This window comes from Cicer arietinum, chromosome 5, assembly GCF_000331145.2.
Source record: "Cicer arietinum cultivar CDC Frontier isolate Library 1 chromosome 5, Cicar.CDCFrontier_v2.0, whole genome shotgun sequence".
Lineage (NCBI taxonomy): Eukaryota > Viridiplantae > Streptophyta > Magnoliopsida > Fabales > Fabaceae > Cicer > Cicer arietinum.
Genome location: NC_021164.2, coordinates 55846848 through 55872673, shown reverse-complemented (window position 1 = coordinate 55872673; position 25826 = coordinate 55846848). Strand labels below are relative to the sequence as shown.

The 25826-nt window shown below is 26.7% G+C and overlaps 3 protein-coding genes across 3 annotated transcripts; 1 reads left to right on the top strand and 2 right to left on the bottom strand.

The window, feature by feature from the left end:
• Positions 1-1475: 1475 nt before the first annotated feature.
• LOC140920522 (pectinesterase inhibitor-like) lies at positions 1476-2012 on the bottom strand. The gene has a single exon (XM_073368809.1). The coding sequence runs from the start codon at positions 2010-2012 to the stop codon at positions 1476-1478; it is 537 nt and encodes a 178-aa protein (XP_073224910.1).
• Positions 2013-11398: 9386 nt separating this feature from the next.
• LOC101499069 (transcription factor MYB64-like) lies at positions 11399-13821 on the bottom strand. Its single transcript, XM_004500207.1, has 3 exons — positions 13403-13821; positions 13075-13201; positions 11399-12115 (listed from the first exon to the last, which is right to left on the bottom strand). Exons 1-3 carry the CDS (start codon positions 13819-13821, stop codon positions 11399-11401), a joined length of 1263 nt encoding a protein of 420 aa, XP_004500264.1.
• Positions 13822-17719: 3898 nt separating this feature from the next.
• On the top strand, positions 17720-22430 carry LOC101498750 (transcription factor MYB64-like). Its single transcript, XM_004500206.1, has 4 exons — positions 17720-17872; positions 19759-20132; positions 20353-20479; positions 21714-22430. The coding sequence occupies exons 1-4, from the start codon at positions 17720-17722 to the stop codon at positions 22428-22430; spliced, it is 1371 nt and encodes a 456-aa protein (XP_004500263.1).
• Positions 22431-25826: the final 3396 nt, after the last annotated feature.

The following is a 25826-nucleotide window of genomic DNA, read 5'->3' as shown; positions in this document are numbered from 1 at the left end:
TTTTTTGTGTGTGCAGTTTTTATTTTTATTTTTAATATGTATGTTAGATCAGTTCAATTAGAACTGATCTAATAAAATTTATTATAATAATAAATTTACCACAATTTTTTTTTTTGTAGTTTTATTTTTTTAATGTGTTTGTTAGAACCGTTCAATTAGAACAGATCTAACAAAGTTTAGCATAATAACAAATTTGCCACCATCTTGCTTATTACATTGGATGTATAACAACCGATCTAATATCGACGATGTAACAAGGTTAAAATGCACTAGAGGGACTACAATATTATTAAATCATGTCGACACTTTGTATTCACGTTAAACCCTTACTATCCATTTTCTTTCTCACATCAAATATTATCAACACTTTGTATTCACGTTATACCCTTGTTGATTGAGCCGATATACAAGTGAATAAGAAGGCCTTAAGTAAATTTTGAGTTTAATTGGAAGATTGATTTTCTTATTTTCACTCTTTCACAAAATTGATCTTATATTTTTTTAAAAAAAATTAACTTGTTCTTTAAATTTTTTAATAAAAAAATAGTAATGTAATATTTTAAATGATGTATCATATGATTCAATGATGTTGAATTATTAATTTTGAATAAATTGCAATAAAATCCTCTATAAACTTTATTTTTTTACTTTTAAATTTTTTTAATTTTTTAATTTAATTAATTAATAGATGAATAATTTATGCATCTAAGTGTTCTAAATCATGAGATCATATGTTACATCATTTAAAATATGTCAAATCAAATATAGTCAACTATATAAATTGTTGTATTAAGATGGAAATTTTTCTCTTTCTTAATCAAATGATGTACATCCTTCATCCTAACATCGACTATAGAAAATTCAGTTGCGACCAGAAGACCTTAAATGCCTTAGTTGCCCAAACCTTTGGACGACACCGTTTATTGTTTATAGAAATAATTTTTAAAATAAAATTGTAAAGAGTTATTTGCAGTTTTAGTCCCTCTATTTTACCAATTCATGAATTTGGTCCCCGTATTTTAAAAGCTAAAAGTTTTAATCCCTCATTCTGATTTTTTAACTAAAAAATAATGATATGACATATTTTAAATAACATGTCATATGCTACAATGATATAAAATGGTTAACATCAATTAAATCGCAATAAAAACATTTGATCTAACATTAGATACAACATCGCATTATTTTATTCTTGTGAATTCATAATTATATTGATCTAACATTAGATACAGCATCAACATTATTATTATTATTATTATTATTATTATTATTATTATTATTATTATTATTATTATTATTATTATTATTATTAATCCAAAATATGTTAAAGTCATTATTTTTTAGTTCAAAAAATATGATAAAGAAACTAAAATTATCAACTTTTAAAATAAATGAATAATCCCTTGAATTTGTAAAAATAGAGAAACAAATACTGTGACTAAAATAGAAACAAAAACTGTAACTAAAATAGAGGATTAATCTTTGCCGGCCAAAAGGTCAGCTGAAATCATAATGATAAAGGCAACATCTTCCAAATACTGATTATGGAGGGCTGAAGGCGCCTGCGGAGCCTTGTTTTCACAATCTTTAACATTTGTAACAACAATCGAGCCATCATTATTCATGTCACGAAAATTTCCAGCGTTCAAAGAATCTTTAGCATGTGTAAGGGTAAGTAACACATTATTATAATCCATACTACATGATGCATAACGTTGTATCAATTGAGAATCAGTAGTGTTCTTCATGAGATTGTGAATATATGTGATGGTATCAAAAGCATTCACATGAGCCGAATTAATGAGATATAATGAAAGGCTATTAAGATCTGCACCATCTGTTGATACACCTGGTATTGTGTTTAAAATAATTTTACAATTCGTAGGATGTACGTGTTTTGAACAAATGTCACTTTCTTTGACTATTTTGTCCAAACAAAATGAAGGAACAAAACATAGAATTAGTGCAAGGATTAGGAAACAAGGTTTAACAAAAGAAGGAACTATGGCCATGATGTTTGTTGATTATTTTCTTTGCTTTGGGGTTGTTTGGAATTTTATGCATCAAAGTTGTACCAATTTATAGACCAAAATTAAAGTTCTCTTGTGGCGTGCTAAGGTTTTCCATTTACGGATGCTGATATAAGAGAATATTTACTTATTAAGAGGAGATTTGGAAAATCAATTACCTACAAATCAATTTATTTGAAGAAATTTGACAAATCAATTACCCACAAATCAATTTTTTTTTTGTTAAATTTTGTAAATTAATAAGTAAATTAATCACATTTGGTAAAAAAATATTGATTTGAGGGGATTAAGCAAAAATCCAAGGGAAGAAAACAAATGAGTATATACTATATAAAAAACTTTACCCGACAAATCTAGGACATAAAAATTAGGTGATGGAAAAGAGCAATTTTTTAATTAGAAAAAACAGTAATTAGTTTATTAAAGATTGCATATCTTAATTATAAAAATGGTAATTTTTATATTGTTTTTTCATTTGATTTCCAAATTTCAATCTCTATTAATTAATATCAGAATTAACTCAATTTTTTAAAAGATTAATATTATATGTGTGATTTTTTAATTTTAGTACATGTTATGTCTTAGGATTTAATTTATATACATTGTATTTTATATTTTAAATCAATATAATAGTTAAATACTTAAAAATATTTGACTTTTATTATGATTATTTTAAAAATAATGTCCTATGAATATGCGTGATTGTCTGATAGTAAATATTTTTAGACATGACATGATTAATGATTTTTTAGAATAAAAAAATATTATTGATTTTTTTATTTGTTGTTTTGATTTCCTATTGAATTCAGATTGGCATGCTTTATTCGCCTATTAATGAATGTTTCTAATCAGTTTAGAATTTATCTGGACAACAATTATAGGTGTCAGTTGGCAAATCAATTTATATAAAAAAAAAAAATTATAATGTTTTAAATGTTCTCGTAAAAAATCATTAAAAAATTTAAAAATTCAAGGACAATTAAATATATTTCTATCTAGCAAGGACTAAAATTATCCAAAAAGAATTGTAGGGCTAAACAATGCAGTTCTTTTTATGAGACTAAACGCGAAATTTTAAAATTTTACAAAGATTTAAATTATTAATCCTTTATGTATAAGATATTTGAAAGTTACTTTTTGAGTAATAAGGATTGAAATAGGTTAGACTGTCCATTGGGAGCCTATGGTCTGGCCTACTTATGGTCGATCTGGTCTGATTTATTTAATAAAAAGGCTAGTCTCAGACTATTTTTAAAGCCTATTTATTTAAATAGGTCAGACTCAGGCTTATAAAAACGTTTATTAGGCCTGACAAGTCGGCCTATGTATATTTTATTATTTGTTAATGTTATTTTTTATTATTATTTTAATAATAATATTTCCTATTTTAAATTCTATCAATTAGACAATCACTCAGTATTCATTCCATAAGGGTATAACCTCCAATTAAACTTAAAATTTACTTAAGGCCTTATTCACTCGTATATCGGCCCAATCAATAAGGGTATAATCTGAATACAAAGTGTCGATATGATTTGATAATATTTGATGTGAGAAAGAAAAGAGAAAAATAAATACAATAACATAATTGATCTCATCCTCAAAAGTAGAGGTGGGAATAGGTCAGGTCAGGTCATGCTTTGAAAGGCCTGAGTCTGGCCTACGATTAATTTTTTAGGCCTATGTCTGACCTACGGTCTATCATAGGCTTTTTTTCGGTATGGCCTAGCCTGACCTTTTTAAAAGTCTGGTCTGGCCTAGAAGCCTATTTAAAAGCATTATTCATATTAAAACATTTAAATGTTCTACTCATACCACATGCTCTCCACATACCAATATCAATGTACATATCTATATATGTTAAACAAAAAATAATTTTTCTAATAAAATAATTTTAAAAAAATCTGAAACAAACATTCTTTAAACCCTAAAACATAATTCTTGATTTCAAAGAATTTTTTTTTTTTTTTTGAAACAAATGCACCAATTATTACCTCTTAAACAAATATGGAAGGACTATTGACTTATTGACTAATTGAATGACTACCGAATATGGTGTAGGGGTGGAAGAGGCAAAATCCGCTCTGTCCCGCCCCGTTGCCATGCCTATACACGATAAAAGATCTAATATGAATAAGTTATTATATCATGTTTGAATCTAGTATTTGATGAACTAACACAATATAATAAGTTAATTCATAATTCTATCTTAGGGTTGTAATACCTCAATTTTGTCCGAATAATTAAAAATTATTTAATAATAATAACATTATTAGCAAAAATTAGTATTTTACAATTAAACTTAAGTATATACCAAATTTTAAATAATATAAAAAAATAAAAAATTGAATTGCAACAACTTAATAGTTTTTTTTTTTCATTTTTATTATTTGGCCTGGCAACACATTATAGGCTGTCAGCCAACCCATCAACAGATCTTCTAAATCCAACACACCTTCTTCTTCATCAGTTTACAAGTCACGCTCCCTTCTTCACACACATCAACACAACCTCTTGCCAAAAACCAACTTTTATTTTTCTTATATTATAAACATCCTTACCGGTTACGCACTTTCTCTTTTGCGTTTTTCTTTTTTGGCAGCGGCGGTGATGTTTCAGCGTGTTTGCCTTTTCTTTTTTTAAATTAGATTTAGTTTTTATTATTATTATTATTATTATTATTATTATTATTATTATTATTATATTTGGTATATATTTATTACTTTTCAGTTTGATTTATTGTTATATATTTATTACTTCTCTGTTGAATTTTTTTATGATTACCTATAAAATTTACTTTTTGGATTTTAAGGTCATTGGTCGATTATAAACTTTATATTTTTAGCATTCATTTTTTTTTATTATTTTTAAATAAGTCTTATTTTATATATTAAATTCAATTAATTATATAATAAATATTAAATCTGCTAAATATATAGAGAAATTTTTCTATTAAAAATTATCTAGATGTGACATCTTTTTGATCTTTGAGTTATTAGAACACAAATTGTGATAATTTGATGGTTCTAAATCTCATATTCACAAATAAATAAACTAAAAATCATAAACAAATTAATCATAAAAATTATTTAAAGTTAATTAAAAATGACGTTTTAATCTCTGAGTTGCATAATACAAATTATATATTTTGATAGCTTTAAAATTTATTTTTATAAATGAATAGATTAAACATCAACTTTTTATAATTTAATTAGATGTGTTTTTTTTTTAATCTTGAAATTGTTAAGACACAAGTCGTACTACTTGGTCTTCTTGAAACTCTATTTTTTTAAAAATAATAAAATATTCTTAAGAGAGTTAAATTAGATGTGACATCTTTTTACTCCTTGAGTTTTGAGACACGAGTTGTACAACTCGATCGTCTTAAAACTCATATTTTAAAATAATTATTCAAATCAAACAAGTTTTTTTTATGTTCGTCAAAATTAACTTTTTTAAGTAACAAAATACAATTTATGACCAGTTAATGGAGATATTGACATAAATATGATTTAATTTTTCATTGTTAGTCATTATTATATATTTTATTTGTGGTTATATTTGTATTTCTTTTTATAAAAGATTATTTTTGTGTAATTACACACAAAAATTATAATACTGACTATAATACTTGATTTTATAATTTTTTATATTAGAATAGAGTACATTTATTTGCATTCTTTAAAATTATCACTCAAAATTTTTAGTCAACCATATCTATGCACTTTTATGTCATAACTTAGCCATATATAAAAAGAAGGATTAATTCATAATATGTCTATAGAAGTTCAACTCAATAAGACTGTTTTATACTTGCTAATAATAAATAAATAAAAACTCATCAACTGTTTCTAATTAATGAAAGTGTCTCACTTCAGATTTGAAAACAAAACTCCTCAAAACATAGTGATAATAAGAGAATGGTTCGATTTTGAAGGATGTATGTAATACAGATGATAATTACACTCGGTCATTGGGATGTGCAAACATCTCATAGTACTTATCCACGTGCAGTGCAAACACCTCATAGTACTTATCTTTAACTTATGAGCGTCAACCTTTTTAAAAGAAAATATAAGAGTGAATTTTTTATGGTTAAATATATTTTCAATTCTTACAAAATAGACATTTTAAGTTTAGTAGGTTTCCCAATTTGTAAGGGTCTCAAAAAACTTTATTTTTATAATATAAGAGTGAACTTTTTTTTTGTTAAATATATTTTCAATTCTTATAAAATTTTAATATTTTAAATTTAATCGCAAAAAACAAATTATTTACTTTCTAGTCTCTATTTTGATTTTAAGGATTTTTTTATAAAATAAACTTTTCAAAATAACAACTAAAGATGAGTAAAAAAAAAATTAGAGACTAACAAATTGAGAATTTTTTATAAGGATTAAAATTAAAATTTTAAATTTTATAGGGATCAAAATTTAGTTTACTCCTGTTGAAATTATTAAAGTTGTACTTTCTTTTAATTAAAGATTCAATTTTTGAAAATAGAACATGATCTCTAAAATATTTGAGACAGCTTCGATGAAAATGATGTTCTCAGCATTTGTTCTTTAGGAAAGTAGAGGATCAGTCGAATTAGACGAAGCATTATCCAGGCATATCAGTGATATTGAAACATGTTTGGCTCCTTCTCCTATAGTTGTTGAAAACTTAGCTTCTTAACCATGATCCCATTGCTCTTATCTTCTAAGTTATCTCTTATTTATCAATTTTCTCTTTGATGTTCTTAATTTTCTGTCTTTGAAGCAATTGTTGTTATGTAGTTATGCCTCTTTTTCAATTTTGTCATTATTTTAAAAGAAAATTATTAAATAACATATAGATACTAACGATAATAATAATAATAATAATAATAATAATAATAATAATAATAATAATAATAATAATAAGTAAAACAAAAATACACATTCTGACTTTAAAGTTTAACTCAACTTTCGCTTAGATCTTTTAAGTTTATTTTTCTTGATTATTGAGTTTAATTTAAGGACTATAGGTGTATTTTTGCATAAAAGTAAAAATATACAATACAAATAACAATAAAAATATCCAAGGTCGACGACTAGATCCATCATGTGCTTAATGTAGTGCTCTATAAAAATAACTATAAAACTCATCATCTGACTCTGTATTGTGTATCTCCAACCCCTACTATATAAGGTTAGCCATTGTCAGAAGAGTATATGGTTTTGCAGTAGAAGATCTTGCACAATGGTCAGGACATAAAACTCTGAGACATGGTTTGGACCAACAACCTCATTTGGCCGCACCAGAATAGGATGCAACACTGTGTAGAACCAATCTATGTATTCATCCTTGCACTTTGATATTGGATATGTAGTTGGATGTAGCCTAAAAAATATCTCTTTAACATTGCTCAAATATCCAACACACTTGACTTCTACATTAGATACTTTGTCAAGAGCCAAAGATGGCGATGGAATATGTTCAACAACTCCAAACTATCATAGATACCTATCGGACAATTATCACATTGTGGTGTTGCACCAACTACACTACCCCAATTTTGTCAGATCAATTAAAGATAATTCTAAAAAATACGTAATAATATGTTTAATAAACATTTTGTACTTATTATTATTAAGTTCAAAAATAGTCATTATTAAGCTCATTTTCTATAACCAAAATAATAAAACTATTCTTAAACGAGTTAACTAGATGTGACATCTTTTTAGTCATTGAGTTTTTAAGGAACAAGTTGTACAACTTAATAGTGTTAAAACTCGCATTTAGGAATAAGTATTCAAATCAAACAAATTCATTTTATTCCGTCAAAATATATTTTTTTTCAATAATAAAATACACTTTCTTTAAAAAACAATAACACGTCTACATTTTTTATCTATAAACTACGTAGCAAGTGGTATTAGATCCATTGATCGATTTGGTAGGGGAAGCGATAGCGCGTCTTGGTGTATTAGATCCTTGTATCAAAAGTCTTCTTGGCACTATAGTCAGGAGACGTGTTCCATTGGTGATAATTACGATGCAAGTATAAGATGTGGGAGAGTCACACTTGAAGGGGAAATTGTTGAGTTCAAGTGTGAGTTATTAAGTCTCACATCAACTATGAATGAGCAACATATTGGATACACAAAAGAAGTGAACCATATATCTATTAGCTTAAAGTTTTGAGTGGAGAGGTGTTAAAGTCTGTTTAGGAAAATTAAAAAATATTTTTAATTTTGTTAGCTATTATCTCGTCCCTAATTATAATTAATTACAAGTGTTCATTGAAAAAAAAATTATCCCTAAATATAATTTTATATGCAAATTAACATTTTTAATTTTTTTCTCTAAATTTATTCATATTATTACTACTAATTTGTCTTAAAATGTGAAAAATTAACATTAAATATATATGTACAATAGAAAATTTAGTAAAAATAACCCACAAAATATACACATAATTACATCATTTTTTTGTTAGTCTTAAAAAATGGATGAGAATTTATAAAGAGGGATAAATGGACTAACTTGGTGTTTTCATTTTTTTTTCTTCATTTTTTACTATCATTCTCTCTCCCATTTCACTGCTTGGGAATGTAAAAAAATTCCATAATACTATAATGTTTTTTCCAGACATAATACTGTTAACGGTTAAGTAAAGAAAAATTAATGTCAACTTTGACTTATATAAAGTCCGCGTAATAACTATTCATATGATTTCAAGCATTCGAAAATTCAGAATACATTGATCACAAAAATATGTAACGGAAACAGAAAAAAGGATATTAAAACACAACATTATTAATTAAAAAAAAAACACATTAAACAACCATAGTCTTAGCCGTAATAAATCAACGATCAATAAAAACAATTGTTCATAAAAAAAAAAACACTAAAACAATTGTTCACAACATAAAATCAAACATATCTATACTTTTTTATTTTGGATAGAATCTTATACCTATATCTAAATAATATCAAATTTTGGTGTGGTTTTTCCCTTTTAATCTACACTTCAATTAAAATAATTAACTTATAATTTTTTATTTTTTTTAATTAATAAAAATAAAAATTTCAAATATTTATATTTTAATATAAAAGGATATAAAATTTCAATGTAATATTGCTTTTCTTCCAATTTTATCTATTATTTAAATTATTTTATTTATAATTTTATCATTTCTTATTGATTAAATACCTGATTTTTTTTAATCTTATAAAATTTTGTAATTCTATTTTTTCAATAAAAGTAGACATAGTTCAAAAATATAAATAAATAAAGGAAAAACTTATAAGTACCCCCATTAGAAAATCAAATAACAAAATACTTTTTTTTTTTATAACATTATATATATATATATATATATATATATATATATATATATATATATATATATATAATTCATAAAAATACATAATTAGAAAATTTAAATTACGATAAAATTTTAGGAAGCCCAATTTCGGAATGAGGACTTCTCAATTTTTTTTTAAAAAAAAACATTTATTTCAATTTTTTTCAATTGTTATTGAAATAATAAAAATAATATATATATATATATATAATTAATATAATTCATAAAAATACATGAATAGAAGTTTTTAATTACGATAAAATTTTAGGAATCCCAAGTTCGAAATGACGATTTTTAAAGGTTTTTTTTAAAAAAATATTTATTTCAATTTTTATTAAAATAACAAAAATAATATATATAATTACAATTAATATAATTCATAAAAATACATAAAAATAGAAATTTTAAATTACAATAACTAACTAGAGCTGGCTGTAACATTTGGACAATATTATCGAGTATGGTCAGTTAATCGACATAGTCCACATTTTCTTAACGTTCATTTAAGTTCTTATACGGGTACTATTTGTGTACTTTTTCTTTACGTCCATTTTAGTTCTAATACGAGTATTATTTTGACGACCTTTTTTAATTCTCCCCATTTGAGGATTGTGATACAATGTTTCATCTTTATATGTGGGTCAATATCCTTCATTAGGTATAGGTGAAAACTCTTTTTTTTGTAGATGTTAAATACATTAACAACTTGTTCACGTCAGATAGAAGCACTAAAATAGTTTTGACGAGCGTAAAAACATGCAGCTATAACATGTGAACGAGAAACATTTATAGCATGAAATTTTTCACAATCACACTATTTTTTTTGAAAGTTGACTTCAAAATGACCAATTATTTGACCTAAGAGAGATGCGACCATGTAAATAACCCACAAAATATACACATAATTACATCATTTTTCGTTAGTCTTAAAAATGGATAAGAATTTATAAAGAGATAAATGGACTAAATTGGTGTTTTCATTTTTTTTTTCTTCCATTTTTTACTATCATTCTCTCTCCCATTTCATTGCATGGGAAGGTCAACTTTGACTTATATAAAGTCCGCGTAATAACTCTTCGTATGATTTCAAGCATTCGAAAATTCAAGAATGCATTGATCACAAAAAGATGTAACGGTAACATGAATAAAGTAAATTAAAGCACCATTAAACAACAGCATTAAACAATTTTAACTAAAAAAAACCCACACTAAACAACAATAGTCTTAGCCGTAATAACAAATCAACCATCAATAAAACAATTGCTCATAAAAAACACAAAACAATTGTTCACAACATAAATCAAACATATCTATACTTTTTTTTTGGATAGAATCTTATACCTATATCTAAATAATATCAAATTCTGGTGTGGTTTTTTCCCTTTTAATCTACACTTCAATTAAAATAATTAACTTATAATTTTTATCATTTTTAATTAATAAAAATAAAACTTTCAAATAATTATATTTTAATATAAAAGGATATAAAATTTCAATGTAATATTTTTTTTCTTCTAATTTTATCTATTATTTAAATTATTTTATTTATAATTTCATCATTTCTTATTGATTAAATACCTGATTTTTTTTAATCTTATAAAATTTTGTAATTCTATTTTTTCGATAAAAGTAGACATAGCTCAAAAATATAAATAAATAAACGAGAAACTTATAAGTAATAACACTAACACAAATATTAAATATATAAAATGTTTCATAATTTCATGCAAGATACTAACAAATAACAAAAATGTTACGTATCCATAGAAGTTTATGAAAATCTAGATCGAAATTAGTAAGCCATATGACAAATTACAAACAAATAAACCATAGTATGACAATCCAAAGTGGAAAATTACACTAAAAATGAAAAAGCCAAGACTAAACAATCCAAATAAATGCCAAATGCATACTATGCTATATAGTGGAAGCATAGTTTGTTTAAAGTGGAAAAAAGTACACTAAAATAAATAAATAAAACCAAACACTAAAAAAAAAAAAATCCAAATGATATAGATTAATCATTTATTCATGCTAGTAGAAAAAGTGAGTAGAAGAAACCAAGTCTAACAAATCCATCTCTCTCTTTCCATTTGAAGAACAATTCATACTCCCAAGCTGCAACTCCACATTATTCATCATTGGAGACACGTAGTGATCAGAATTAAGGTAATTCATCATCATAGGGTTGGAAGAAGTTGAAGTACTCAAGTACATGTTATTATTATTACTATTATTATGTGAGTTTGTCTTATTAGGGTAATTGGAATGAACAAAACCATTTTCATTGACATGATCAGTGAGAATCTGATTACTATTATTAGTTTTAAAAAGTTGTTGCATGAAGAGAAGTTCATCATCATAAGATTCAGCTATAAGTGGAGATGATGAGTTTTCAAAAACAAGGTTAGATTGGTAATTTTGAGAAGGTTCATCAGAGATAGCTGAAGTGGAGCTAGATGGAGTAGTATTGGTTGGTGTGATGAAGTTACTCTTGGTTGTGTTATTAGTTTGAGTTGATAAAGTTTTGATATAATCTTGAAGTATTGAAGATTGTGGTTTTCCATTTGTGGTTTGAGGCCTTTTGTTCTTTCTTCTTGAATTTTGTCTTCTTTTTGTTGCATTCCAATGGTTCTTTATTGCATTCTCTGTTCTTCCTGGAATTTTCTTTGCTATCTCTGCCCAACGGTTTCCAATCTTGCCATGACTTTCTACTAATATTCTCTCTTCTTCTTCACTCCAACTATCTTTCTACAAAATATTAAGAATATATTGTATTCAATTTTTTTTATCAAATCTAAGTTATATTGATTAAAATGAGTAGATGATGTACTCAAATCCAAATACAAGAAAATGCTATAAATAAATACAAATATGAAATAGTATTTAGAGGAACATTTTACAAATCCACACGCCATTCATAAAATAGAATATAACTTTTAGCAACACTATCCATATATACAAATTAAACCATTAATTATTTTCAATTTACCAACTTTATATGTAAAACTACGGCAATGTTCAAATATTCCATTTGAAAAATAACATATATTCCTAGTTAGTATATTATCAAAATTCGATATTTATCAAATATTTTTATACAATTATATCAAGTAGCAAAAGACAATCTTTATTATTATTCAAATAAGAAAATAAAGAAATTAGTATACACAGGGCTTTTGTGTGATTTAGTTATATGTAAAATGGAGGGAAGCCTTTTTTGAGAAAATTGGAGGGAAACATTTTCAATGTTATTTGGGTTAAATTAGCAAAGTTTTTGCGTTAATAATATGACAATTAATCAAAACATGTGTTTAGGAGGAATGCAAGAAATTATGGGAGGAAACAAAGATCGAAATATATACGGTATACTCAAAGCATGCACGTGAATGATTAAATTTGGAAAGTATAAACATTATACCGTATATATATCAATCTTTAACTTAGGAACTTGACATATGCCCAAAGTTCAAAAATATAGAAAGTAAACATAAAAATAAAATAAAAAAGTGTGATCAACCTAAGCAGATGCTAAAGATAGATCCTAGAAAAATAAAATCTAAATTAGATGCTAAATAATTATGAAAACATAAATAAAATTTCATGGCTAAAACATACTAATATATCTCAAATCTAAATAATTGCTTTATATATACACATTCTATAGAGAAAATGTATCAAAAAGTTGAAGAATTTAAGAAGTGACATACTTTAATATCAGGCCTCAGATGATTATGCCATCTCTCTCTACACTGCTTTCCAGCTCTTCCTTCCAATTTCTCAGCTATTTGTGACCATTTTCTTACACCATGTTGCTTCACCAACTTCAACAATTTTCTTTATTTTTACATTAAAAAAAACCTTAAAATTTAGTCCAAATATATATATAAAAAAATCCATATACACACTCACAAATTGGTGTACCAAATCTTTAGAATGTCTTTAAGATGGTGAAAAAACTATAACTTCTAATTTTTAATAACATTTTGTATATATAAAAAAACAAACGAACACAAAAATATAATTTAATTACTAAACCTGTCTTCTTCATCGGTCCATTGTCCTTTGATCAAAGACAAATTAGACACTTTCTTAGGTCTTCTTCCAACACCTTTTCCACCCTTCCCTAAACCATTGATGATATCTTCTTTCTCCACACACAATGAAGGAATTTGGTTTGACCAATTCATCATATCTTCATTTGCCATTAGATGATCAACAAAGTTTGCTTCTTGAGTCATGACATTATTAGGCCACATGAAACAATATGTTGAAGCATTAGAACAATTAGAACTACAAAAATTTCCATCATCAACATTTTGTTGATGTTTCTTTTGAGGGAAGTGGTTGTGTTGACTCCATAAAAATCTATCAATGGCTGTTAAAGGAGGACCTATCGAAGAGTGGTGAGTGATCTTCATATCACCACCACCAACACGTACACCAAATGTTTTCATGAAAGTTTTCTTATAGAGAATGAAATAAATAAATAAATAAATAAGGGGAAATTAAGGACTTTAAGTGAGGAGAAAAAAATATGGAGATAACAAGCTTATTACAAGCCCTATAATTAGACACATGTATTAGTAGCCATTGATTATGCACTCAATCCAACGGATAGGAATCAAGCATATTGTAACTCCCAATATTTCTTTTTGACAAAATTTATAGAGCTTAGACTAAAACAAAATTTAGAGAGCTGGGAGGAATCAGTGGGATAGTATTAATCCCTATATTATTTCATTTAAAATATAGCTTAATTTTAAATTCCTTTTGAATTTTTGTTAAATATTTTATTATGATCATATTAAAAATTTGGTTAACCATCATAATGGGCCAATTAATAGGAATATTGACATAAATATGATTTAATTTTTCATTGTTAGTCATTATTATATATTTAAAATCATTGAAGGGTGTAAAAATTTCTTGTTGACCATTTCTTTCTTAGAATTTTACATACAATGAAAATTTACATCTAATAAATCTAACAAGATAAAATAAAAATATATGCGGTAAATCAAATAAAAGTTCCTCTCACGAAAAAAGTGCAGTACTCTGGATAGAGATTAAAACTGACAAAATGTTAATATTGTTAAATTGAACGTCTTGGTCTGGGTTAAAATCTGGTACTTCACAATTGTGTAGTCATGACAATAGAGCTAGTCGGAAGCGGTCCCTCCTCGCACCCGACTAGTCGGAAAAAATTTATTGATGTATATAAAATTTAAAAATGATAATAATATTGCTAGTAAAAATTTATGATGGTTACTAGTTATATTGTCCTCCCTTCTTAAAAAAAAAAAACTCAGTACAACAAATAATCAATGAACAGTTGGATCTAGGAGGTTGTTACATCACTTGTTAATTTTTTGGGCTTTCACTTTGAAGACAAGTTATTATGGCCCAAACTGCAGCTCATTTACACAATACAAATTGGCCCAATCAAGAAGTGCTTAATGTCCAAATACATGACAATATACCATACCCTATTCCATGAAGAGAAATCTACTTGTCACACTCTTACAAACTTTTAGAATTTCATTTTTGCCCTCATTCAATAGAAAAAACTAATATAACAATATATTCAAGATATTTAGAAGACAAAATATATATATAAGTTACGGATATTTAGTTGGAAAATATCCAATTGTTACTTAAACTACCGGATTAATTTATAAGTTTCATAAATTTCAAAAGAAAAATATTTGATATATTATTCAAATTCCCATTTTTTTTTCAATCTTAATATCCAAAAGTTGTTTGTATTTCAAATTTTAAAGGGACATATGCTGGATTTTTCAAATTTTGAAAGAATTTTATCCGAATATTTGATATTTTTCTTTATATGTATTGAATGAGGGTAAAAATGGAATTTAGAAAGTCTGTAAGAGTGTGATGTATAAGTATAAGGGTGTCAAGCAGATTTCTCTTCATGGAATAGGGTATGGTATAGTCATATATTTGGGCCTGCTCGTAGGTTAAAAATATTGATCAGGCTGATTCTTGCAAGATTACTCCGGCCAAATTTTCTGGTTCTAAAGAAGTTGTGCTGCTTCATTCTCGAAAATCAGTAAGTATTTTACTTTCATGTTTTTTTTTTTACGATTGAGTTGAAATTGAAGTGATTTTCTTCTTTTGAGTTCTTTAATTTGTGTTGTTTTGTAGTGGTGAGAAATGAGGGATGTATTCGGAATAGTATTGAAAAGATGAACTATTGATGATGATTTTTTCAGCAGTTTGCAATATATGCATGGACTGGTTGCCTATGGTTTGGATAATAAAGCGTTCTTTGCTTGCTAATTATAAGTTATGCACCAATGATCTCCGAATTAACCTTAGACCAAAGTCCTTTTACTACTTGTTTATTTTGTCTTTATCACTTTTAAAGTATCACTTAATCACTAGACAACTCTAAGATTAGGTGTGACGCTGCCTCTGACATTTGAATAACACTTGTAGGATACTTGTCAATCAACTCTAATAAGTATCTAATGAAAAATAATTTTGATTACTCTTCTTTCTATCTGGCTTTGTTGTGATATAGGAGTAGTAACAGACTAAATGATCAAGATGTTTGAAAATTATTTTGTTGAACATGCATGATTTTTTTAGTGTAAGAGTTATTTTATAAAGGTAATTTAAGTCTTTCATATTTAATAAAAATTTATCAATATATACAAGAATAATTATTTATATGCTAATTCATCTCTATGTGATTTTATTTGCTACACTTTAATGAATATTTTATTTTTGTAGAGCTTTGGATGAATATAATAAGTCGCGAACAAGCCCACATGGAGCATTCCCATTGTAAGTTGTTTAGATTATATATATAGAATTTCAATTATAATTTATATGTTTTTATCTATATAATATTTACTCATTATAATTTACATATAATATTCAATTTTAGTGTCAAAGACAACCTAAAGGTTATGAGTGTGGTTACTACATTATGATACATATGTTGAACATTGTATCTAGTGGTCTTGTTGATTCATGGATGCGAGTATCTGATAGATTTTTTCAAAGTTAGTATTAATTAACTATTTATAATTTTTATGGTCACATGATTTAGATAAATTTGTTATTTCAATGTTTATAATTCAGATATTTGGAGAATCAAAACCATTCGAAGATGAAGAAATGATGAATGTCCGACAACGTTGTGCAAACTTGATTCTTGAACTAATAGAAAATGTTTGAAGCACTTGTATCATTTTAGTATCTTTAGACTGTTAATAGAAGATAATGTTTTTTTTTTTTAACTAGTGAATATTATGTAGCTCTAAATTTGATAATTTAGATTTTGTAAAAAAATTATGACTCATTGTCATTGATTTTTAAATGTAAAGCTTCGTATGAAGTTTTGTGTTTTATGGTTGAATGAGAAATTCTAGTTAATAATGTAATATGTGAAATTATGAGGATGCATATGTAAAGGGTGAAAGTTATAAAGAACAAAAAATTAAAAATTTAATTATTTAAATCGATTAAAAATTAAAAATTTAATTATTTAAAAATTTTGAATTTGACTTGTTATATTGGTTCAAATTTTATCAATCTAATAGATTAATTTTGAATTTGACTTGTTATATTGGTTCAAATTTAACCGATCTAATAAATCATTTTTGAATTTGACTTATTATATTGGTTCAAATTTAACCGATCTAATAAATTATTTATTTTTTAATGTGACTTGTTACATCTATTATTTTAGCTGATTTAATAATTAACTATTTATTACAACGCTTGATGTTAGATCGGATAAGAAACCGATCTAACAAGTACATAAGAACCGATCTAACAAGGTTTAATTGCACTAGTATGGTTAACCAAATTTTTAATATGAACATAATAAAATATTTAACAAAAATTTAAAATGAATTTAAAATTAAACTATACTCTTAATGAAATAATATAGGGATTAATACTACCCCACTGATTCCTTCCAGCTCTCTAAATTTTGTTTTTTTTTCTAAGCTCAACAAATTTTGTCAAAAAAGAATATTGGGAGTTACAATATGCTTGATTCCTATTCGTTGGATTGAGTGCACAATCAATGGCTACTAATACATGTGTCTAATTATAGGGCTTATAATAAGCTAGTTATCTCCATATTTTTTTCTCTTCACTCAAAAGTCTTTGATTTCCCTTTTTTTTTTTTTTTTTTCATTCTTTATAAGAACTTTAATGAAAACATTTGGTGTACGTTTTGGTGGTGGTGTGATATGAAGACCACTCACCACTCTTCAATATGTTCTCCTTTAACAAAATGTTGATGATCTAAATTTTGTTAGTTTTGGTTGTTCTAATGCTTCAAATCATAGTTTCATGTGGCCTAATAATGTCATGACTCAAGAAGCAAACTTTGCTGATCATCTAATGGCAAATGAAGATGTGATGAATTGGTCAAACCAAATCCCTTCATTGTGTGTGGAAAAAGAAGATATCATCAATGGTTTAAGAAAGGGTGGAAAAGGTGTTGGAAGAAGACCTAAGAAAGTGTCTACTTTGTCTTTAATCAAAGGACACTAATGGGTCAGGTTGAGTTTGGATAAAGATAATTGAGTCTTGTACACCCTAATGGCCTATACACTAAAACACTAACGCATGAAGGCTTACATCCCCAATCACACTCGGTATAGCAAATTAACAAAAATTAAGAGTTTATTTGATTTTCTACTCAAAAATTGTTTTTTAATTTTAAAAATTTAAATAAAAAACTTGTTTGTTAATTAAGTTTTAGAAAAATGTTTTTAAAGTTTATTTTGTATTTATGAATTTTTGAAATTGAAAATGTACGGTGATAAATGTTTTACTTTTTAGTTTTAAGTTATAGTTTTGTTGACTAAAATAAAAACTAAAAACACAAAAAAATTTGGTAAATTTTTAATAATGGTAATTGTCTAATATTGCACAATTTAGAAATATAAAAAATGTATTATCATTTTATTCTATGATAAAGATAAAGGACCACATCCTTTTTTCAGTGTTTCAATTAGTATATTTAGTTTGTGTATCAACCGGTCAAAAGAAGAAAAAAAACTATATTTATTTAATATATTTAAAGTTAAAAATAATAATCTCAAAGTACATGTTTTTTTTCAATAATTATAAATATTGATAATTTTTTATAATTATAAATACAATAATCAAATTTTTTTTACCTCTTAAAATTATTTTTTTGATAAAATAATTGTATAATTGAAAAATATAAATGTATGTTAGGTTTATAAAAAAATTCTATTTTTTAAGGAAAAAATCATTGTCTTTAAAATACAAATAATTGTTAATTATTTGTCTCCTATAAATATTTCTCACCAAAATATAATCAACACACAATCTTAAAGCGCGTCAATTTATCATTTATTTAAGTTTTTAAAAAAAATATAAGCCAACAATACTAATTTTACTCAATAAATTAATTATATACATATATATATATATATACACACACATATGCACACAATCAAATAGTTCATAAACTAATTAAACTAGTTGAATTATATATTGCTCAAGTTTAATTTATTTAACAAATTCAATTTTTAACTAAATTTTAACTCATTTGATTCACAAACAAAGTTCAACAAATTATTTTTGTATCAAGTTGAGTCTCGAACTATGTGCAAATTAACTTGTAGTTTATTTCCGTTTTGATTAATCCTGATGTCATGGTTATGCACAATTTTGAAATCCCATATTCGAATAAAAAATCAGACATCCAAACTAATAATATCGATATTTATGACTAAAATTTAAGAATTAGTGACTAGAATGATAAGCTCTACCCATAACATTGTATTTTTTTTTTTTTGGTAAGAGAAACTTTTATTTGATTTACAGGAAGATATTTTTATTTTATCTTGTTAGATTTATAGATGTAAAACTTTCATTGGACGTAAACTTCTCATAAAGAAATGGTCAAGAAAATTTGTATACCTTTCAATGATTTTAAATATATAATAATGACTGACAATGGAAAATTAAATCATATTTATGTCAATATTCCCATTAATTGGCCCATTATGATGGTTAACCAAATTTTTAATATGAACATAATAAACTATTTAACAAAAATTTAAAATGAATTTAAAATTAAACTATACTTTTAATGAAATAATATAGAGATTAATACTATCCCACTTATTCCTCCCAGCTCTCTGAATTTTGTTTTAGTCTAAGCTCAATAAATTGTCAAAAAGGAATATGGAGAGTTACAATATGCTTGATTCCTATCCGTTGGATTGAGTGCATAATCAATTGCTACTAATACATGTGTCTAATTATAGGGCTTGTAATAAGCTTGTTATCTCCATATTTTTTTCTCCTCACTCAAAGTCCTTAATTTCCTTTCATGAAAACATTTGGTGTATGGTGGTGATATGAAGATCACTCACCACTCTTCAATAGGTCCTCCTTTAACAGCCATTGATAGATTTTTATGGAGTCAACACAACCACTTCCCTCAAAAGAAACATCAACAAAATGTTGATGATGGAAATTTTTGTAGTTCTGGTTGTTCTAATGCTTCAACATATTGTTTCATGTGGCCTAATAATGTCATGACTCAAGAAGCAAACTTTGTTGATCATCTAATGGCAAATGAAGATATGATGAATTGGACAAACCAAATTCCTTCATTGTGTGTGGAGAAAGAAGATGTCAATGGTTTAGGGAAGGGTGGAAAAGGTGTTGGAAGAAGAAATAAGAAAGTGTTTACTTTGTCTTTGATCAAAGGACAATGGAGCGACGAAGAAGACAGGTTTAGTAATTAAATTATATTATATTTTTTGTGTTTGTTTGTTTTTTTTATAAATAAAATATTATGAAAAATTAAAAGTTATAATTTTTTAACCATCTTGATGACATTCTAAAGATTTGGTACACTAATTTGTGAGTGTGTATATGGGTTTATATATATATATATATATGTATATATTTGGACTAAATTTTAAGGTGTTTTTTTATATGTAAAAACAAAGAAAATTGTTGAAGTTGGTGAAGCAACATGGTGTAAGAAAATGGTCACAAATAGCTGAGAAGTTGGAAGGAAGAGCTGGAAAGCAGTGTAGAGAGAGATGGCATAATCATCTGAGGCCTGATATTAAAGTACGTCACTTCTTAAATTCTTCAATTTTTTGATACATTTTCTCTATAGAATGTGTATATATAAAGCAATTATTTAGATTTGAGATATATTAGTATGTTTTTAGCCATGAAAATTTATCTATGTTTTCATAATTATTTAGCATCTAAGATATATTAGTATGTCTTTAATTCTTTATTTTTCTAGGATCCATCTTTGCATCTGTTTAGGTTGATCACTTTTTTTACGTTTCTATATCTTTTGAACTTTGGGCATATGTCAAGTTCCTAAGTTAAAGATTAATATGTATATACGGCATAATGTTTATACTTTCCAAATTTAATCATATTTCACGTGCATGTTTTGAGTATAATGTATATATTTAGATATTTGTTTCCTTCCCTAATTTCTTGCATTCCTCCTAAACACATGTTTGGATTAATTGTCATATTGTTAACCCAAAAACTTTGCTAATTTAATCCAAATAACATTCACAATGTTTCACTCCAATTTTCGTCAAAAAAGGTTTCCCTCTATATTACTCACACCACCAACAAGCTGCATATACAATTACACAATTCTGTATTTTCTAATTTGACAATAAATAAAAATTGTCCTTCGCAACTTGGTATATTTGTTTGAAAACATTTGATAAATATCAAAATTCGATAATATACTAGCAATGAATATATATTATTTTTCAAATGAAATCTCATAACATTGTCGTGGTTTAACATGTATGAATGTGGTAATTTGAACATAGTTTTTTACTCTTGTATCATTGTTTGTAAAATAAATTAATGTTTTAATTTGTATATATAACATAGTTTTTTACTCTTGTATCATTGTTTGTAAAATAAATTAATGTTTTAATTTGTATATATAAATAGATTGTTAAATATTAGATTCTATTTCATGAAAGGCGTGTGAATAGAATGTTTCTCTAAATAGTATTTCATCTTTGCTGCTATTTATAGCATTTTTCTTGTATTTGGATTTGAGGGTCATCTACTCATTTTAATCAATATAACTTTGTCTATTTTTTTATAAGAAAGTCTCTAAATCTAATAGATTGCAACATCTCTTGAAATTAAATGGGATGTCTAATGTTCCTCTCCTGCCATATTATTTGTGTTTTGTTTTTCAATCTTTATGTAATTAGACTATAATATACTATCATTTTACATGTACATTGTAAAAGAATGAACTAGACTTGATATAAAAAATTGAATACAATATATTCTTAACATTTTGTAGAAAGATAGTTGGAGTGAAGAAGAAGAGAGAATATTAGTAGAAAGTCATGGCAAGATTGGAAACCGTTGGGCAGAGATAGCAAAGAAAATTCCAGGAAGAACAGAGAATGCAATAAAGAACCATTGGAATGCAACAAAAAGAAGACAAAATTCAAGAAGAAAGAACAAAAGGCCTCAAACCACAAATGGTAAACCACAATCTTCAATACTTCAAGATTATATCAAAACTTTATCAACTCAAACAAATAACACAACCAAGAGTAACTTCATCACACCAACCAATACTACTCCATCTAGCTCCACTTCAGCTATCTCTGATGAACCTTCTCAAAATTACCAATCTAACCTTGTTTTTGAAAACTCATCATCTCCACTTATAGCTGAATCTTATGATGATGAACTTCTCTTCATGCAACAACTTTTTAAAACTAATAATAGTAATCAGATTCTCACTGATCATGTCAATGAAAATGGTTTTGTTCATTCCAATTACCCTAATAAGACAAACTCACATAATAATAGTAATAATAATAACATGTACTTGAGTACTTCAACTTCTTCCAACCCTATGATGATGAATTACCTTAATTCTGATCACTATCTTTCTCCAATGATGAATAATGTTGAGTTGCAGCTTGGGAGTAAGAATTGTTCTTCAAATGGAAAGAGAGAGATGGATTTGCTAGACTTGGTTTCTTCTACTCACTTTTTCTACTAGCATGAATAAATGATTAATCTATATCATTTGGATTTTTTTTTTTTTAGTGTTTGGTTTTTTTTATTTTAGTGTACTTTTTTCCACTTTAAACAAACTATGCTTCCAGTATATAGCATAGTATGCATTTGGCATTTATTTGGATTGTTTAGTCTTGGCTTTTTCATTTTTAGTGTAATTTTCCACTTTGGATTGTCATACTATGGTTTATTTGTTTGTTTTGTCATATGGCTTACTAATTTCGATCTAGATTTTCATAAACTTCTATGGATACGTAACATTTGTTATTTGTTAGTATCTTGCATGAAATTATGAAACTTTTATTTATTTTATATTTGTGTTATTGTTATTACTTGATAAGGTTTCGCTTATTTATTTATTTATTTATGTTTTTGACGTCTATCTACTTTTTATCGATAAAATATAATTACCAAATTTTATAAGATTTTTTAAAAAAGATTCAGGTATTTAAATGGTAAGAAACGATAAAATTATAAATAATTTAAACAATAGATAAAATTAGAAGAAAAAATGTTATGTTGAAATGTAATATATTTTTATATTAAAATATAAATATTTAAAAAAATTAATTTTAATTAAATAAAAAAGATAAAATTATAAATTAATTATTTTAATTGAAGTGTAAAATTGAGAGGAAAAAACACACCATTGTTTTGGTGTCTTTTGTAGTATAGATATGTTTTTTCCATAGAGATTCTGTCCAAAAAAAGTATACTTGATCTGAACAATTGTTTTGGTGCATTTTTAATGAACAATTGTTTTATTGTTTGTTAACTTGTTATTACGGCTAAGACAACTGCTACATTGTTGTTGTTTAATTTTTTTTTTTAATTAAGATTGTTTAATGGTGATTTAATTTCCTTTATTATTCTTGTTTCCGTTACATATTTTTGGCTATTTGATCAACTCATTTTAAACTTTTGAATGCTTGAAATCATGTAAAGAGTTATTACGTAAAAGTTGACATTAATTTTTGTTTATTTAATGCTAATTAACTTTTAATAGCATTACGCCTTAAAAACAAAATATTATGGAAATTTTACGGTGCAGAAATGTGATTAGAATGACAGAGAAAAAAAATGAAAGCACCAAATTATTCACCTTGACTCTTTTAATAAGTTCTGGTCGATTTTTTATACATATTAAGAATAATGGTATAATTACGTGTATATTTTGTAGATTGTTTTTACTAAATTGTTCGTTATATATAAATACATGTATTTAAATGTGAATTTTCATATTTTAAAATAAATTAGTAGTAATAATATAGATAGATTTAAAAAAAATTAATTTACATGAAAGTTTATATTAATTAATTATAATTAGGAACAAGTTGCTAACAAAACTAAAAACATTTTTTTTATTCATTAATTTTAATCATGAGACAATACAATATTTATATAAGTCAACAATGGCCACGTATACTCCACAATCTTCACCATTATGCAAATCATTTTATTTGATAGGACCAATGAGTTACATATAACTTTTTTGATTGAATATGGAACTAGTCTATTATCTATTATCTATCTATTCTATTATATATATTTAAAACAGACTTCTGATGTCACATCATCATATTTTGTCACATCATCATATTTTGTGTAACACCCCGTTTTTCAATGCGAGGGTATATTTTTTTTTTTAAAAGTAATTAAAAACGAACAAAGAAATAAATCAGGAAATGCTTTTGGGTAAATAATTGAGTCATTATAATTTACGCAGCGGAAAAGTTTCTTCAATTATAATTCCAAAACATTTTTACATAACATCAAATGGTATATGGAACCCATCCAAAGATGATATCAAACTGATAATATTTGTATAAGTACAGTTTTCCAAAACTAAAATACTCCAAACCAAAAAGTAGGACCCCTAGTCCCTATACATCATCCTAATCTGATCATCCTACCAAAAAGCTATACACCCTGAGTAATCTCCACGCGCCCCGTGAGATCCTCCTAACGTAACAGCAGTCAATCGTTCCCATCTCCATCCCTGTCTGTAGGGTACGAACCAGTAGGGCCGTCACGACTCTCATCTGAGGGCAAAGCCCAGATTTCCACAATAGTGTAAAGGGTCGCCAACCAGAAAATAACAGTTAACACATAGCAATTAAGTTTTTGAATGCTCAAAACAACTTTTTAACTAAGCATGCAACTTAACAGGATTTTCAATATGCGAAAAGTTCATACAGTACATTGCCAATGAAAATGAAGGTAAAATGCAGTTCTCGATCTCCTAATTAACACATGATAAAACAAGACATGGATAGATTCATGAGCAATTAATCATGCAACTAAAAATGAGGATTTTCACTGAGCCAATCGATTGGGCAATCGATTGGGGTGAAGATTTTTAATGAAAACAGAATCCTGGGCTGAATTCAATCGATTGGTAAATCGATTGATTGGTTCCTGAGCCCCTGGTTTCGAGCCAATCGATTTCCTAATCGATTTGGTGAGGGATTCTTAATGAAAACAGAATCCTGGGCTGAATTCAATCGATTGGTAAATCGATTGATTGGTTCCTGAGCCCCTGGTCTCGAGCCAATCGATTTCCTAATCGATTTGGTGAGGGATTCTTAATGAAACAGAATCCTGGGCTGAATTCAATCGATTGGTAAATCGATTGATTGGTTCCTGAGCCCCTGGTCTCGAGCCAATCGATTTCCTAATCGATTTGGTGAGGGATTCTTAATGAAAACAGAATCCTGGGCTGAATTCAATCGATTGGTAAATCGATTGATTGGTTCCTGAGCCCCTGGTTTCGAGCCAATCAATTTCCTAATCGATTTGGTGAGGGATTCTTAATGAAAACAGAATCCTGGGCTGAATTCAATCGATTGGTAAATCGATTGATTGGTTCCTGAGCCCCTGGTCTCGAGCCAATCGATTTCCTAATCGATTTGGTGAGGGATTCTTAATGAAAACAGAATCCTGGGCTGAATTCAATCGATTGGTAAATCGATTGATTGGTTCCTGAGCCCCTGGTCTCGAGCCAATCGATTTCCTAATCGATTTGGTGAGGGATTCTTAATGAAAACAGAATCCTGGGCTGAATTCAATCGATTGGTAAATCGATTGATTGGTTCCTGAGCCCCTGGTCTCGAGCCAATCGATTTCCTAATCGATTTGGTGAGGGATTCTTAATGAAAACAGAATCCTGGGCTGAATTCAATCGATTGGTAAATCGATTGATTGGTTCCTGAGCCCCTGGTCTCGAGCCAATCGATTTCCTAATCGATTTGGTGAGGGATTCTTAATGAAAACAGAATCCTGGGCTGAATTCAATCGATTGGTAAATCGATTGATTGGTTCCTGAGCCCCTGGTCTCGAGCCAATCGATTTCCTAATCGATTTGGTGAGGGATTCTTAA